Below are 18,100 nucleotides of genomic sequence, written 5' to 3' on the forward strand. Positions count from 1 at the left end.
GTTTTGCAAAACTCTGATCACAGGTCTGTGATTTCCCACCTGGTGCTGAGCTCCTTGACTATGTTACATCCAGGTGGTATCAGTAGCTTAGTAAGTGATAAATGTTGGTGAATAATAAACCCAGTCCAATCTTTCATACAGTGGGCAAAGCCCTTTATTTCATACACTTTGTATGTGATCCATAGTAACAATATAAATCAGCAAGAGAGGAACTTTCTATATAAAGAATTCAACCGTTTGTAAAGATAATCAACTCCACCCAGCTAGACTGGGAGTAGCAGTTTCTGTGTATATCTAAAGGGGCAGCTTGTTTAAGTCACTGAATTTGCATTTACCTCTAGGACACGAGAAAACATAATCTGGTAATTGGATAGGGGATTGAGAGGAGAAATTTAAGGGCTGAAAAAGGTGTTACTCTGAGCTTTATGATTATTATTATTTACTTCCAACTTTGAAATTAACCTTGTTAATACTTACAATTTGCTGCATGAAGATAAATCTATAGAACTCCCATCAGTGGGTGTATCTGGGATTGTGTCTTAATATTGTAAGAGGTTTACTCCGGAAAAAGGTAGACATTTTTGACACTAATGATAAGAATTAAGAATGGATGTGCCCATAAAAAGAAAGAAACAATTAATTTGCCCTTTCAGAGGCTTTAATATTCCCTTTCTCTTCCCCACCATCTGCCTTAATGAAATGCATGTCAAAGTTCACCCAAGAGCTGATTCTGTTTGACTTGAGCTGTATTGTGCCCCTAGTTTCTGATGATTTCCTTCCATCAGATTTACAGTACATCGGCATTTCTGAAATATATTTCTCAAGATACTTGGGGGGAAATAGAATTTCTCCATGGTAAAATAAACTTGGGAAATCATTCATGCCATATTCCCTTCTAAGGCAGCCTCAATAGATGTTAGCTAGTTAAAGAATCTCTGTGTGTGTGTGTGTGTGTGAGACCTGTGAACATCCTGCAGCTTTCTGCAGAACACTCTGTGCCTCTATGAAATTGGTGTCCTGCTCTGATCTCAACCATTTTTTCTCCTGGTTTTTAGTGTGCACTTTCTATGGAAGCCTAGAGATTTCAACAACATTTATCCTGTCTTCTCTGAATCTGGTTTGTTTTCCCTATTCAGTCTTGGGTCCTGTTTTCATTATTGTTTTAGAATTTTTATTGGGGTATAGTTGATGTACAATAATGTATTACTTTCAGGTGTACAGCAAAGTGAATCAGTTGTACATATACATATATCCACTCTTTTTTAGATTCTTTTCCCACATAAGCCATTACAGAGTATTGTGTAGAGTTCCCTGTGCTATACAATAGGTCCTTATTAGTTATCTATTTTATATTTTTCCTGGAGAATTCAACTATTTCTGGTCTGGAAACCCTGCTTAAAATGTGAACTTGTCCTTGCCTCAGTAACTTAGTACTTTCGGGATGAGGACAGTACCTAATCATTCTGGGCATGTGTGTGTATACAGACATATTCAGATACAGATGTATATATAGATATTTTGCTTCCATTCTATTAATGTTTCCACAACTCTAAGTCCTCAAGTGTCTTGTGCCTTGACCAAAGTGAGACTTGGATTCTTGAATTCATGTCTTACTCCTCACTTCTTCATTATTCTACTCCTGCTGCAGGTTGGTTTCTAGAAATTACAGAGGGCTTTGTTGGCAGAGTAACTTGCTACCTTAGTACCTAGTATCTCTCAGCCATTCAGGTGAAGTGGTCCCTGGACCCTTGCTCTCTGTTGGACCACTGTATTATTCTCAGTTCTCTGCTCTCTCATCTTCTTTGTTAAGAGAGACCAAACCGAGAGCTTAGTGTTAGTGTTTTGTGTATATTAAAATGAAAACTTTGCTACAGAAGTTTTGCTTAAGAAGTCTGCACCCTATTCATAGATCCCTTTAATTGCTCCCCTGACCCCCAGTGGGAGGAAGTGGTGCTTGTTTTATCACAGAAGTGCTTCATATTTTTTATGGTTATAGATGTTGATTTTAAGTCATTTATGAGGATCAGATAAAGACATGCCTCCCCAGTTGTTATTTTCCAAGTGTTTTCATACCATTGCTATATTTATTTTTAGAAACACAGCATTGGCACTATTAATATCCTCACTTAAAGATGGAGAAATTGAGGCAAAAAGGTTAAATGCTTGTCAAAATGAAGGACATATTCCCTTGTGAACAGTGGAAATATCCCCATTAGGTCAAGCTATTAAGTGCATGGTTTAAAGGCATTTTTCAAAGGGTCAGAGGTAGCAAAGTTGGTAAGAGCATGGGGCATGGGGTTAGAGAGATGAGGGCCTTAATTCTGGTTCTGTATGTATTTGAGCAAATATTTAATTGTTCAGGACCTGCTTCGTAGGCTGTAAGATGAGGTAGTAATATTTCTAACACAGGATGTTCAAAATATATATATAGAATGTGGCTGAACTCTGACTTGTGTTAGTTTAACATAACTGTGAAGTGCTTTAGTGGAAATTAAATACACCTATACTCTTATTTTAAAAAGGAAAGAATGCCTACTGCCTTTCCGAAGAGGCTCAGAGCTGTCAAAGTAAAGTGTAGAGGGAGAATTCAAAATTAGTATTGAACTCCATGTGTTTAAATGAGATTCATGCCAGTTCGTTGCCTAGCAACCCGGGTATTTGTCCTTGCCGCCCTGTGGGGAGCCGCAGGGCAATTTAGCACAGGGCGGACTAAGAAGATCGCTTAGTGCAATGCAGCAGCCACTGTAAGGGAAACGTGTGTTTCTACGAAACCCTACAAATAATCAATGAATTCATTTCAGTGCTGGCTTACTCTGGTTTCAAAACTCCAGCCAATGTTTCTCAAAGTGTGGTCCACTAACTACATGCATCAGGGTTACAAAGCTACAGTGGGGTGGTTAGGGAGAAGACTGAGACAAGTGTGCCTTCCAGAGGGCAGCTATAGCAAAGCACACATGGGCAGTCGGCATCATGCTTAAGAGGCCAGGGGCCAGATGGCAGGGGTTGGAATGCCGGACCTGTCTATTCCCAGCTGTATGAGGCTGGACACGTTCCTTAATTTTTCTGTGAAAGTTTCATCATCATTAAAAGGTAATGATGATGATAATGACGAAACGTATGTTTGTAATTACTGCAAGCAAAGGGCTGAGAAGCATATCTGGTACAGAGTTAAGTAGTCAATAAAGATCAGCGGCTATTAGCTATTGAGGTCAAGACTTTTTGCCAGCATAATTCTCTGGGGTCATTTCTCAGTCTTAACCCAGCTCTCTGGTGACCCCTTTCTTTCTATCTACTGTCTCCAGGCTCAACTATTCATGTTCCATTATCATCATGTAATGTTTGTCTTCTTTCTATCCTAAGGCACAAGTTTCACTTTATCTCCATCCTTAAAAACAAGTACAACTATGGGAATTTCCACAGGGTTTTCACGGCTAGTGATCCAGAAAAATTAGCAGGGAATAAAAGAGTTTCTTCCCAGGCTTTCTCCACTTTCTTTTTTTTTTTCTACTTTAGATCCACACAGTTGGGAAAAACATGGTAAGAAGATTCATCATGTTGCCAAGTCAGAGGCTCTGCCCTGAGATTTGGAATCTAAAAGTTTGGCAGTTACCTGGCATCTAAGGTAAAAGGCATTCCATCTGACTTCTCCTTAGAGAAGTTCTTAAGAGAATCGAGAAGCAGAGGGTGGAAGTGAGTAAAGGAGGAATAATCCCACCTGCAAGTAGTTGAAAGGAAATTAATATAGGAACAAAGGTGAAGGTGAAAATTCCTCCCCAGGAGAAATAGCAAGACAAAGGCATATTTTGTGGCCAACCTGTTCTCAGCTGAAGTGGACATTCTTAGAGAACTACAGAAATAAAGGGATCGATTTGGCCATTTAAAGTCATGGTGCAGAAGCTCATGAAAGTACAAACAAAACTAAAGGCCTCTAAGAACCCTAGAATATCCTTAGAAGTCTCCAGGGTTGTACTGACCTAGTTTTCAGGCCATCCTTTCCCCAGGGAAAGGAGCTAAACTTGACACCTTGGTTGGATCCAGAGATTGGGGTGTGGTTTCTGATTAGGTCCTGGGATTTGGCCTTTGAGCTGATTGGCCCTACCCCGAAGGCTTACCAGGCAATAAAATGAGCAGTGTTAAGAGGCAAAAAAGCTGAAGTAGGCTGGCAACCAAATCCAAGGCCTCGAAAGCCTCAGGTACTAGAGACCCACAAGGGAGAGCTAAGAAGCCCTGGTTCGTGTGAGAGCAATTTTCCACAGCCTAAAAGAGAGAGACTGCAGAAAATCTGGAACACACAAATACTCTATACACCCAAAAAGAGGTGCAAGGACCAAGAAAGGAAAGTCCCTAAAATCATGGAAATGTTTATAAGTCTATTCAAATTATACTATATTACAAATGATTAAGAATGGATTATGTCAGAGGAACCTAATTGGCTTCTACGATGGACAGAGAAGCCCAGCAGATAGAATCATAAAGCAAAACACATATGGGATTTTGATCGCTCCATATGATATTTTCATTATCAAACTAAAATAATAATAATAGTAATAAAAGAATCTGATGAAGTCTCTAAGGTGACTACCTAATGACTTGAAGAATAAAGTTGGATTTTAACTTTTGGAGACAATTTTAGGAAATAGATTCGAGTTGCTTCCAATTCTGGCAGCATTTTTAGATATATTCTAAGTAATTCTTTTTCAAAATACTTTTTAGTTACAGAAATTTGTAACATCACAACAATACAGAATATATACATTGAAAATCAACTTCTACCTCCTTCCTATAATCCCAAACTTGTGAGGCAACCAATGTTATGAGTTTAATGTGCATTTTTAAATACTTTTTCTAGGCTTATATAACATATTTACATATTCACATTTTTTTTTTAACTCTCCAATGATATACTGTGTATTCTGCAACTTACTTTTCTTCTCTTAACAGCGTATCGTGGGCATTCCAGTTAATACACTTAAATGTACGTAACTTTTATTGGTTAGTTATTATTATAAAATATAGATGTGCCAAAATATATTCAACCCCACTCTTATCAACTGATATTACAAATTGTCTGGTGCTGCAATACTCATGCTTGTAATTGTATTTTTATGTTCTAGTGTTTGTTTTTCTAATATTCATGTTGCATACTTATATGTATGACTTTAAAAAGATACATTTGAATATCTCAAAGGGCTATAGACATGTGAGAATTACAAACACTGTGTTATAGTGTTTATTTCCCTATATTCTTACTCTCACTAAATGATATTCAACTTAAATTTTTCTTCATTCAGATATTATACGTCATTTTTGTTTTAATTTGTATTTTTATGATTACAAGTGTAGCTGGGCAATTTTTTTTGAGTTTTTTTTAAATTAATTAATTTATTTTTGGCTGCGTTGGGTCTTCGTTGCTGCGTGTGGGCGTTCTCTAGTTGCGGAGAGCGGGGGCTACTCTGCGTTGCAGTGCGCGGGCTTCTCATTGCGGTGGCTTCTCTTGTTGCGGAGCACGGGCTCTAGGCATGAGAGCTTCAGTAGCTGTGGCACGCGGGCTTCAGTAGTTGCAGCACGTGGGCTCAGTAGTTGTGGCTCGCGGGCTCTAGAGCGCAGGCTCAGTAGTTGCGGCGCACGGGCTTAGCTTCTCCACGGCATGTGGGATCTTCCCGGACCAGCGCTCGACCCCTGTCCCCTGCATTGGCAGGCGGATTCTTAACCATTGCACCACCAGGGAAGCCCTGTAGCTGGGCAATTTTGTACACCTCTTGGCCAACTTAGTCTGGAACTCCTGCTCTTTTTGAACTTCCTGCTCCTATCTTTTTGCTCATATTTTCTTGGGTTATTTACCTTTTTCTTATTAACTTGTAGAATTTTGAGTATTAGGAATGTGTGTGGGGCGGTGTGGCAAAAGAACATGAGTTGTAAATGAGTTCACTAAGTATTTTCTTTTGGCTTGATTTACGGTTCCATTCATCATAAAAATTTAAGACTTTTGTTAAATGTGTTCATTTTTCCATAACGTTCCACTAAAAAATGTTTTCCTATGTTTTTATAACTTTCTTTTCTAAAATTAAGATTTCAAAAATTCATCTGGAATTAATTTTTACATGTACTGTGAGATACAACTCTAACTTTATTTTTGTCCAAAATGGATAGCCAAGTGGTATTTGTTGAATTGTCTACCCTTCCCCAGAGAATTTGAAGTGCCATATTTACCATTTACTAAGTAACCATATGCACTTGGAACTGTTTCTAGATACTCTGTTTCATTTCACTGGCTTATTTTTTTTAATTTCAGAAGACAGGAATAGATGGAGCATGTCTCTATTTTTTAGAGCTAACTTTCCTCTAATACCAAAGGAAAAAAGAAAACTAGAGCCAAATTTCACTCATGAATATAAATGCAAAAATTTGAAAAAAATTAGCAATTCTGATGTAGTAAAATATTAAGGTAATAGTACAACTTGAACAAGAAAGTTTATACCAGAAACACAAGTATGCATTCATAGGACAGCAACCTATTAATTTTATTACAGTGATAAATTCAAGAAAAAGGCTATTATGTCAATAGGCTGAATATGAATTTCACAACATAGGGTAGCCAGTCTTTATAAGCACTGTGGAGACCAAGAAAGGCCCTTCTTAAACATGATAAAGACCAAGAAAGACCCTTCTTAGACAGTTCTTTTGTACTTGAAACTGTCATAAAACACCAAATCAAGAATAAGACAGTATGCCTGATGTTAGCATTATTATTCAATATTGTTTTAGAGTTATTAGATAATAAAATAAGATAAAAATCAAAGAAACAATATACTTATTAGAAAAAAGAAATATAAAATTTTTTTGCAGATGATGTGACTACACACCTAAAAATTAAAAAAAAAACAATTAGGATCAGAGAGTTTAGTAAGCTAGTTATCCATATTTGAAAATCAATAGCTTTAAAAAAATATCAGCAATGAACAGTAAGGAAAGGAAATGGGTTTTAAAAACTCTACTCATGCTTGCAACAAAACTATAAAATACATAGAAATAAACTTAACAACAAAGTTAAAGATCTTTATGAAGAAAGTGCAATATTTTAGTAAAGAACACATAAAAAGACCTAGTTAAATATTCCCTGTTAGGAATTCAATATCATAAACATTTCAAATCTTACCTAAGTCAACACATATTTCCTGCAGGACTTTTGCAGACCTGGTCTCAATGATTCTGATTTGCTTGTGTAGAAAATGATTTACCAACTCTTCTTCTTTTTTTTTTCTTTTTTTAAACAGTGATGCCCTACTAGATATTAAGACTTCCTCTAAGGCGACTGTAAACAAAATATTATGGTACTGATGTAACATTTTTATCAGTAAATGTGAAAACAGTATACTCAGATATCCTGATGTTATCTGAATTTGGACTTTTTTCCTTTTTTTAACCTTCTTAGGAGGTGGTGTAATTCAATGTGAACTTTGAGAAAATAAATATGAAATGATAGAATTGGGAAAACAAAGGCAAATCTATGGCAAAGATGATCTGGATTGAATAGTCCAAAATAAAATATGTATGATTAATCAGATTAGGATCAGTATGTACACTAATAAGGCTAGCTTCTACTTGTACAAATATGTTTAAGAGCTGAGAAAGGGTTTCGCTATTTTATGTAGCTTCATTTAAATCCTAATTGGGATACACTACTTTCTCAGGATTAAAGACTGCATTTAGATCCCACTACTTTCAGTCTGACCTGTGCTGGGCTAAATGGTATCATTGCATGTTCTGTGAAGGAAGGACTGACTTCGTTTATTCATTCAATGGACATCTACTAAGTAGCTGTTAAGTGTGGGCCTAATCCCTGCCCCAAAGCCACCTGCAGTCTGGTTAGAAGAAGTAGCAGTTTTATAGGCCTCTCCTACACCAACTAAATGCAAGTAGATGCTACACCAACAGGCTTTTATCAGTCCCTTTAAGCTGTCCACATGGTTTTCCCATTAACTATTTCTATAGTTAATACTTGAAAGAAATATCTCTCTCAAAATAGAAACTCTGTTATCCAAAATTCTCACATACTATGGCCTTTCCTACAACTCAATCTAAACAAGGAAAATAAAATTAAATCTTTTTGTTAAGAATACTCAAATAAGGATTAATCTCCAAAATATACAAGCAGCTCATGCAGCTCAATATCAAAAAAACAAACAACCTAATCCAAAAATGGGCAGAAGACCTAAATAGACATTTCTCCAAAGAAGATATACAGATTGCCAACAAACACATGAAAGGATACTCAACATCACTAATCATTAGAGAAATGCAAATCAAAACTACAATGAGGTATCACCTCACACCGGTCAGAATGGCCATCATCAAAAAATCTACAAATAATAAATGCTGGAGAGGGTGTGGAGAAAAAGGAACCCTCTTGCACTGTTGGTGGGAATGTAAATTAATATAGCCACTATGGAGAACAGTATGGAGGTTCCTTAAAATCTAAAACTAGAATTACCATATGACCCAGCAATCCCACTACTGGGCATATACCCTGAGAAAACCATAATTCAAAAAGAGTCATGTACCACAATGTTCATTGCAGCACTATTTACAAGAGCCAGGACATGGAAGCAACCTAAGTGTCCATCGACAGATGAGTGGATAAAGAAGATGTGGCACATATATACAATGGAGTATTACTCAGCCATAAAAAGAAACGAAATTGAGTTATTTGTAGTGAGGTGGATGGACCTAGATTCTGTCATACAAAGTGAAGTAAGTCAGAAAGAGAAAAACAAATACCGTATGCTAACACATATATATGGGACCTAAAAAAAAAATGGTTCTCATGAACCTAGGGCCAGGAAAGGAATAAAGACGCAGACGTAGAGAATGGACTTGAAGACACGGGGAGGGGGAAGGGTAAGCTGGGACGAAGTGAGAGAGTAGCATTGACATATATACATTATCAAATATAAAATAAATAGCTAGTGGGAAGCAGCTGCATAGCACAGGGAGATCAACTCGGTGCTTTGTGACCACCTAGAGGGGTGGGACAGGGAGGGTGGGAGGGAGACACAAGAGGGAGGGGATATGGGGATATATGTATACATATAGCTGATTCACTTTATTATACAGCAGAAACTAACACAACATTGTAAAGCAATTATACTCCAAAAAAGATGTTAAAAAAAAAAAAGAACTACATGGGGGGAAGCAAAGCTTTATAAAATAAAGGATTGGAAGCATTGCATTTACCTCTCTCACCAGTAAATTTTCTGCTTTGTGCTCTGCATCTTCGGGTACTGTTGAGTACAGCGTTCGAATGTCCCAAGAAACTGTGGCGGTCTGAGAGGAACAAGGAAAGGAAATTAAGCCTTCCAGCTTAAAGCACTGAGCAGACCACTATACCAAAGGCAAAATAAAGAAGTGTATGAGATCTTAGCATTTAAGGATAAGAGAAGACAGAGAAACTTCCATAGTTCTTACCAATTTAATCTCTAGGAGGGAAGATTCAAACCTCTTTGGATTACCACCACTGGCATTACAGTTAGTCCCCCCTGCTCCATGGTTTCAGTTACACATGGTTAACCAGGGTCGAAAAATATTAAGTGGAAACTTCCAGAAATAAACAATTCATAAGTTTGAAATTGTGTGCTGTTCTGAGTAGCATGATGATATCTCGAGCCGTCACAATCTGTCTGTCCCCACCATGCCATCTCATCGACATCTTCAGGGCTCCATGATCCAGGATGACCCTCCTTCTGATGTATTGTCAGAAAGTTAATATATATAGTAGCCTAATACTATGTCACTACATCGTTCAACTCACTTCATCTCATCACCTAGGCATTTATCATCTCACATCATCACAGGAAGAAAGGTGCGTACAGTATAATAAGATATTGTGATAGAGAAAGAGACCACATTCACATTTTTATTACAGTATATTGTTATAATTGTTCTATTTTATTATTAGTTATCATTGTTAATCTTTTACTCTGCCTAATTTATAAATTAAACTTTATCATATGTATGTGCGTATAAGAAAAAACAGTATGTATAGATAAAGTTTGGTACTATCTGAAGTTTCAGGCATCCACTGGGGATCTTGGAATGTATCCCCAGTGTATAAGGGAGGATTACAATACTGTATTGCAATTACTGTTTTATCTGTGAAGCTCATAATTTTAAGCTGTTTCCTTCCCTGCAGAACACAAAAATTTGGGCATCTGTATATTTTGACTAGTTTATTTATATTGGTATCTTTTTTGTTCTTAATGCTATTGATAAAATACATTTGAAATGAAAAAGAAAACCTACAAAATCTGCATTATTTTAATCCTACTGTAAATAATCTCTTGAATATCCACAGGGTAAATTTAGCCCCTTTCAGAAGCCCTGTGTGTGTGTGTGTGTGTGTGTGTGTGTGTGTGTAGCTACAATTACGGTGGGAGAGAAGAAAGGGTATTCAGTAAATCTGGACCTTGAAGAAAATAAGTCATGTTTTTAGTGTCTCTATTTTCACTGAAATAAATAAAACATTTTCAACTTCAATGCTAAACAAACAACTCTTTATTAAATGAATATACATTAACTAAAAATATAAAGAATCTCTTAATAGAAGACATTTAAAACAGAATTCATAGATTGTTTCCCCTGTATATATCTTATGGGATGCCATAAAATGGTAGCTTTCCATTACCAGCCACCAGCTTCCTTTAGTCTGTACTCCTTGGCGATTACAAGGATGCTGGGATGATAGGTCTGTTAACATACATGGTACCGACAGTTGGGATCTTTTATTTTGTACATCCCCAAACCCACAAATGATTCATCAGCCTTTCTAAAGCACAAAATAAGGTTCATTTGAACTGTTCTAGATGAAGGGCATTTTTTTCTAGACCAATTATTAAAACAGATGAGAGTCTTAAAACCCATCCTTACTTTTGGGAAGGAGAGGGGTCCAGAGAATTTAGTCTTCTGAGGTCACAGCTGCAGCTGCAAGCTCTGCCACCAAGGGCAGCATCGTTCTTTTTCTTCCAATCCTAGACTCATATTTTCTTCAAATCCCCTTTTTTCTTCATTCTTGATATAAGCTCCTTGTGGGAAAGAAATTTGGTCTGTTTTGTTCACCGCTATAACCTCAGTGCCTGGTTGGGTGCTCAGTACTTACTTGTTGAGTGTGTTGAATGTGTGTGAGTATGTAAATGTGCATTCTGTGTATGCATGTGGTGTGTGGGTGGTGTGCGTCTGTGTGAGCTTGTGTGGTTGCACGTAGAGTGTAAGTATGTCTGTGTGAATGTGTGTGTGTGGTGTGTGCCTGGTGTGTGAGTGTGATTACGCAGGAAGGTATGCTGTACTTGATAGTGTGTGTCTGTCATGTGTGAACATGTATATGTGCATGTGTGAGTGGGTGTGGTATGTGCGTGTATCTGTGTGTGTGGGCGTGCACGCATGTACGTGCATATTGGGAAGATGGGATTTGGACACTGAAACAGGAAGAATGTCATGTGACTCTAACAGGATCAGAGGACAAAAATAATGATCAGAGGACCAAAAAATAATGAGAAAACTATAATCAAGGTACATTATATGGCAAAAATAAATGCTCATCTTGAAACACAGATATAGAGCCCCTCGGTCAGTGCATCTGCCCCAGGATTTGACTGCAGTTTGTGTGAAGAGAGTTTGGAAGTGCTCGGAGGACAAGGCTGTCGATTCAAGCCAAGTATAGATACGCGCAAAGGGAACCATTGCCTCCCACGTGAAGCGTGTTGGGGCCAATTTAGGATTTATTATTATCTAGATTTTACATTTTTGATTCCTTTTGAATTTTCTTTTGCTAGTTGCATCTTTTATGTTATTCACTCTGTTAGAAGATAAACAGTAAATAAACTCTATTGAAAGGTTGGAGTAGAAGATGAAAATCCATGCCTAAATTGAGCTTTGGGGATTATTGCTGGATTTCAATTATCTGGGGATAACTTATTTCCTGTTTGGACAGATAATTTGCAGATACACAGTGTAACTTGATGCGTTGCCAGGGAACATTACATATTTTGATCTACTGGCAAGATTAAGGATTTATTTCTTCCAATTTAAAAAATTTTCTATATTTCAGTCATTATTTTATAATAAAATTTTTATATAAAAAAGCAAAAGATTCCTCTTTTTCATTATCCACCACAGTTTCTTATTGATTTCTTGCCTTTAAAAAAATAATAGCTGCTCTAAAATACTCTAAGTCTGATGGAGAGTAAAGGGGCCCAAAGTTTAGTTTCCTGTTTAGTTATACCATAAACCTATTGTCCCACTAAGATCAGTACTCTGTGGTATAGTTCAGTAGAGTGAATACTGAGCTGGTTTAAGAAGCTTTTTTTTTTTTTTTCCTAAATGGTAGGTTTCTGGAAGGTGGGCTCAGGTTTCCAGTAATAATAATTACATGACTACTTGATTTGTGATGCCATAGAGTAAAGATTAGGGCCCCAAATACACAGGCTAATGCTCATATTCAATATATGCGATTGGAAGTTCCTTCAATTTGGGGTAATAAAAATTAATCATAGGTACAATGGTTATGTGTGATTCCTGATGACCTCTAGTTATGAGATGATGTTGATTCTTTGCTAAATAAGGCAGCTGGGGCTGAATCACCCTCGCGTAACCACGTGATAAATCTGAAACAATATTTTACAACATGCACATCTAATACCTTGCACAGAGTACACAAATACAAGAAAAGGAATACATGTATAATAACATGCTATTAACCTCAGTTATAGTTTGTCATAATGCTGGAGAACTTGCGTGAAAAAGCAGAAGGCCTCCATAAAATTTCAACTTTAAGAACTGTATTGCTTCTACTCATTTTTGATTCCTTTTGTTTTCATTTTTTAATTGAAGTATAGTTGATGTAGAATATTACATACGTTACAGGTGTACAGCATAATGATTCACAATTTTTAAAGGTTCTATTCCATTCACAGTTACTACAAAATACTGGCTATATTCCCTGTGTTGTACTATACACATCCTTGTAGCTTATTTATTTTATACATAACAGTCTGTACCTCTTATAACCCCCTATCCTCATCTTGCTCATTTTAAATTTCTCTCATGTATCTCTGCTGAAGCAAAAATAAATCGATCAAATAAGAAAAAAGTATACAGAGTCATATTTGTTAAGTAAGGGAATTAACATGGTTACAAATAATTTCTTTTCTGAGAATTAGATGCTTTCAGACCACTACAAATTGCCTTGGCCACAACAGACTTCCTGTTCTCTTTAATAAACCCTCTGGTCGACGATCAGTAGAGCTCAGTAGCGTGAGACGGATCCGAGATTGCACTGGAACACAGCCGAGCTCCTCGTCGGGTGGGAGAGTCTTATAAGGGCCTATTGTCCAGAGATTAGGCATTTGGAAATAAAAACTGTCCTTTTATTTATGAAATGAGGCATGCAGGCCTGTGTTTGTAGTTTCAGGTCCATGACATTCAGACATCCCCCACGGCAGCCCTGACACTTTCTGATTCTTTCTACTCTGCAGTGGGTAGTCTTTGGGGCTTTGTCACAGCTACCATTCTGCTGGCTAAAATGACTACAGAAGACTTCATTCCAAGCACATAGGGGCCATTTCTCAATTGGCCAAAGGCCACTGTCAAAGTCTAAAAAAGAAGTTGCTTTTCCTATGTTGGAGCTGAGCAAAGCTCCCTCTGACGGTATTGTGGATCCCAGCTGCTCAAAAAAAAGGACAAAAATGATGGTGTTTAGAGTAACCCATCCGTCTGAGCTTGAGAAGCCAACAAGCCTCACAATAAGGACTATTAACTAACACTTTGTGGTCAATTCCAACGTAAGCGTGTGTTTAAAAGTAATCTGCACCCAAATGTCTCAAATTAAAACGCTGATATTGTTTTTTTATCCTAGTAGAGCAGACACTTATACTACATTTGTTGCTTGAAAAACATTTTTTACCCCATTCAGAAGAGTATTGTGATTTTATGTTTTTTACATACATGAGAATTCACATGAATACTTTCATTGTGCTTTAAGGCAAAGGTCCTTCTTGTTTTGCTGAAGTTAAACTGTATGGGAAGTGCACGAATAGCGAGCCGTCGCCCATAACTGGACCCTAGTCATCATCCAGCCAAGTCAAGCATGGAGATTCATCCATCATAGTATTTAAGTATATAATTAGGGAACTTTGGAGACCTGTTTCAAGACATTTTAGTCTTGGACAGGCAAAGCACTGAGCAAGTCACTTCCCTTCTTTTTTCTGTGCTTCATTTTCCAGGCTCCAAAATGTGTCTCACCTCCTCCATGGCAGTAAGGATGAAACGTTTTACGTATGGAAAAATGTGAGTATTAATAGAACACACTGTTCCAACAGCAGAAATATACTTATTGCACCAGGGCCTCCCCTTGGCAAGGACTCAGAGGCTGTGGTCTAAGCTCGCTCTCCAAGGAGGTACGGCGAAGAAGCCTGCTCCGTGTGAGGCCTGCAGATATGGCCCCATGAGGAGCAACAGGCCTAAGATGTGAGCCAACCCACCGCAGCCAAGCCGCCAGGGTACCTTTTCCTGTGGCTGCTCGCACTCTTTCTTCCGTGCTGGGCTCACTGCTGCACATACTTTGCCCGTGCTTCTCTTCCTCTCAGAAAATCCTTTTCTTTCCTAATCTCAGGTTTGACAAAGATGCCACCTTCTTTTGAAAATCTTCTCTAATTCATCCAACATACATCTTCTCTTCTCAGAACTATATCATTTACTGTCTGTATTACCCATGAAGTCTGCAGCTTAACTGTAGAATACTGTAGACCCAAAAGCTCTGCAAGTGATTAATTCAGCCAGTCATTTTACATGTGTGTACTTTTGTATGTAAGCAAGCCACATTAAATCTGCTTTGGTGATAAAACATAACTATAAATGAAATGTTTTGCCATGTTTTTTATTGTGTCTCTGGTATACTTTGTTATCCCTTTTAAAGAATGAAGTACTTGAATGCAGACATGTGTTTTTATGATTTTTTTGGTATCCTGTCTCTGGCCACCTACATGATCCCTATCTTAATGCCTAGAACAATCCTTTTTTTAAAAAATAGCACTGTTATTGAAATATAATTGACATGCCATAAAATTCACCCTTTTAAAGTGAGTTCAGTGGTTTTAAGTCTATGCACAGGATTATGCAATCACCATCACTATTTAATTTTAGAACATCTTCATCACCCCCAAAAGAAACCCCCTATCCACTAGCAGTTACTTCCCTTTCTCCCTTCTCCCCAGCCCTAGGCAACTTTAATCAGCTTTCTGTCTCTATGGATTTGCCTACTGTGAACATTTCATGTAAATGGAATCATACCGTGGGTACTCTTTTGGGACTGGCCTCTTTCACTTAGCATAATGTTTTCAGGGTTCACCCATGTTGTCAGTACTTCATTCCTTTTTTTAAAATTTTATTTATTTATTTATTTATTTATTTATTTATTTATGGCTGTGTTGGGTCTTCGTTTCTGTGCGAGGGCTTTCTCTAGTTGCGGCAAGTGGGGGCCACTCTTCATCGCGGTGCCCGGGCCTCTCACTATTGCGGCCTCTCTTGTTGCGGAGCACAGGCTCCAGACGTGCAGGCTCAGTAGTTGTGGCTCACAGGCCTAGTTGCTCTGCGGCATGTGGGATCTTCCCAGACCAGGGCTCGAACCCGTGTCCCCTGCATTGGCAGGCAAATTCTCAACCACTGAGCCACCAGGGAAGCCCAGTACTTCATTCCTTTTTATGGCTGAATAATATTCCACTGTATGGATATACCATATTTGTTTATCCACTCTTCAGTTGATGGACATTTGGGTTGTTTCCACTTTGGATTATGACTAATGAGGCTATGAATATTCACATAGAAGTCTTAATGTGGACATATATTCCTAGCACAATCAAGTCCAGAGCAGTCTCCACATATCCTTACTGAATTAAAGTAAGCTCTCTAGAATCCCTTCTCTGGAATATTGTAATGGTACCACTCACTGGGGGATGCAGCGAGTTAATATTTTCCCCAAGTCATGCACCTTATTTTTCTAAGAAGCAGCTGGCTCAGAGCACACTGTTTAGACAGAAACTCCAATAGCAAAAGTCAAGGTGCTTATGTTTGATTTCTGTTGTCACAGTTACTCTACATCCTTGAACATGAGCTTTTCCAAATCTCAGCTTCATTAGCTTGTAAACGAGAGGAATATTATAACTAAGAATAACCTAGTTTGAGAAAGACTCTTACTTAGCTTTTAAATTGCAATCACAGCGTTCTTGCATGAATACCAAGAGCCATTTAAAGTCTGCTTTTCAGGCTAAGAAGCCAAGGATTAAAAAGAGGTTGACATTCTTATAAAATGTTAAGCTGTGTCTCAGTAAGAGATGCAAGAAGAAAAAAATAAACGATCACGGCCTTTCTGCTCTTCCATTTAAAAGATATTAAGGTCTTTCTGCTTCCTCTCACAAAATGACCCATGTGGTTGAGCCTGGAAGTCCCCACATACCAGTTGCTTTTTATAGCTAAAAACATGCTATGAAGGAATAAATGTTAAGAAAGCACTGTTCACGAAGTCTTGTTAATAAGCCATGAAAATTGCAGGATGCATTGGAGAGCCCTGAGACTCTACTTCTGAACTACTGATATGAAGAAAGGATTTGAGAAGATTATGTTAACTCTCTCGACAGGCTATTTCAGATGTGCAATGTAGACCTTTGACTTTGAAGATGCCACTGACCAGCGTTGAAAGTCTAACCTTTCAAGCGGAAGTACTGTTTCTTGTTCATGTTGGTGTCCTTGCTGTCTACAGCAAGTAGCTCACAGAAGGTGGGCCAGGAAACTGAGTGGAAATAGAGCAGTTTGACAGGGGTGGGCAGTATGGAAATACAGGTGATCAGGTGGCCTTTCCACAGTGTCAGTATTGCTTTTGGACCTCTGAACTTTCTTCTTTAAGGTTTTTACATCTCCCAGAAATGATGCCACTTAAGGCTTTCTGTATCTTTCTCTCACCAAGAAACTCATTTCTGCCTTTCTCACTTTTTTGTTCTGCTATTTTGTATCAGTTTCTCCTTCCACTGAAACACTCCCCAATATGATTCACTGTGTCCTTGAAACTGTTTTTTTTTAAATAGATATTTATTGGAGTATAATTGCTTCACAATACTGTGTTAGTTTCTGTTGCACAGCAAAGTGAATCAGCCATCATCCCCTCGCTTGTGAACCTCCTTCCCATCCTCCCTATCCCACCCCTCTAGGTCATCGCAAAGCACCGAGCTGCTCTCCCTGTGCAAACTGTTCTTTAGCTCTTGTTTTCCTTTCTTACTCTCCTTGCCTATTTCCTGAAGCCACAATTTGGTGACTAAGTTCTTTATTTTTTGGTCTTAGGTTTCTATTACTACCAGCTTCAAAAAAGAAAGATGAGAAAAACAAGAGTAGCAAATACAATTACTGAAGGAGTGCATGTTTTTGAAATGAATGAGCTAATAAATGCATCTAGACCGCTTATTCCAAGTAATCATTACGATGCAAGCAGTACAGAAGATCACACTGCTTTTTCCCAGAACCCACGCACCAGAGGAAGAGTTTCTACCTCGTGGGCCAAGAAAGAGGAAAATGCTTCTATTTTGGTTTCTTAATCTGGAAGAAGACGACTTCAATTCAATGTTCAACAATCTTTACTGAATGCCCATGAGCCAGACGTTGTGTTGGGTACTTAAAATACAGATATGAATTGATTTCTCCCTTGCCTAGTAACAGAAAGCAAGTGAATAAGTACATGGTGTTACAAGGAGGAAATTAGCCTTTGTTGATAGCGGCTAAGTGCCAGTCACTGTATCGGATGGAAAGAGCCTCTGGGGAAAGGGATCCCGATCTTAGCACTGTTTTTTTAAGGTGATGTGTTAAGCTGTGTCGAAGAGGAAAGTATCATATTAATGATCTCAAGCAAAACCAATGACTTCATTCTCTTTATTCTCAAATTTCATTTCAGAATAGCCTTTTTGGTTCCTAAAGGTACTCAAAGTTATATTCTAAAATAATAACCCACATGTGTCTGAAAGACAACTCGTGAAATAGATATTCATTTTCTACCTGCTTGGTGCCAAGT

The 18,100-nt window shown here is 38.0% G+C and overlaps 1 protein-coding gene across 2 annotated transcripts in view; it reads right to left on the reverse strand.

The window, feature by feature from the left end:
* Positions 1–18,100, reverse strand: part of DOCK10 (dedicator of cytokinesis 10) — a 279,468-nt gene that overhangs the window by 129,363 nt on the left and 132,005 nt on the right. For both annotated transcript variants that reach the window (XM_061205474.1, XM_061205466.1), the window contains exon 3: positions 9,235–9,324. In XM_061205474.1, the coding sequence (XP_061061457.1) occupies positions 9,235–9,324 (90 nt within the window). The remainder of the gene's footprint in view (positions 1–9,234; positions 9,325–18,100) is intronic.

Source organism: Eubalaena glacialis, chromosome 1 (genome assembly GCF_028564815.1).
Source record: "Eubalaena glacialis isolate mEubGla1 chromosome 1, mEubGla1.1.hap2.+ XY, whole genome shotgun sequence".
Taxonomy (NCBI): Eukaryota; Metazoa; Chordata; class Mammalia; order Artiodactyla; family Balaenidae; genus Eubalaena; species Eubalaena glacialis.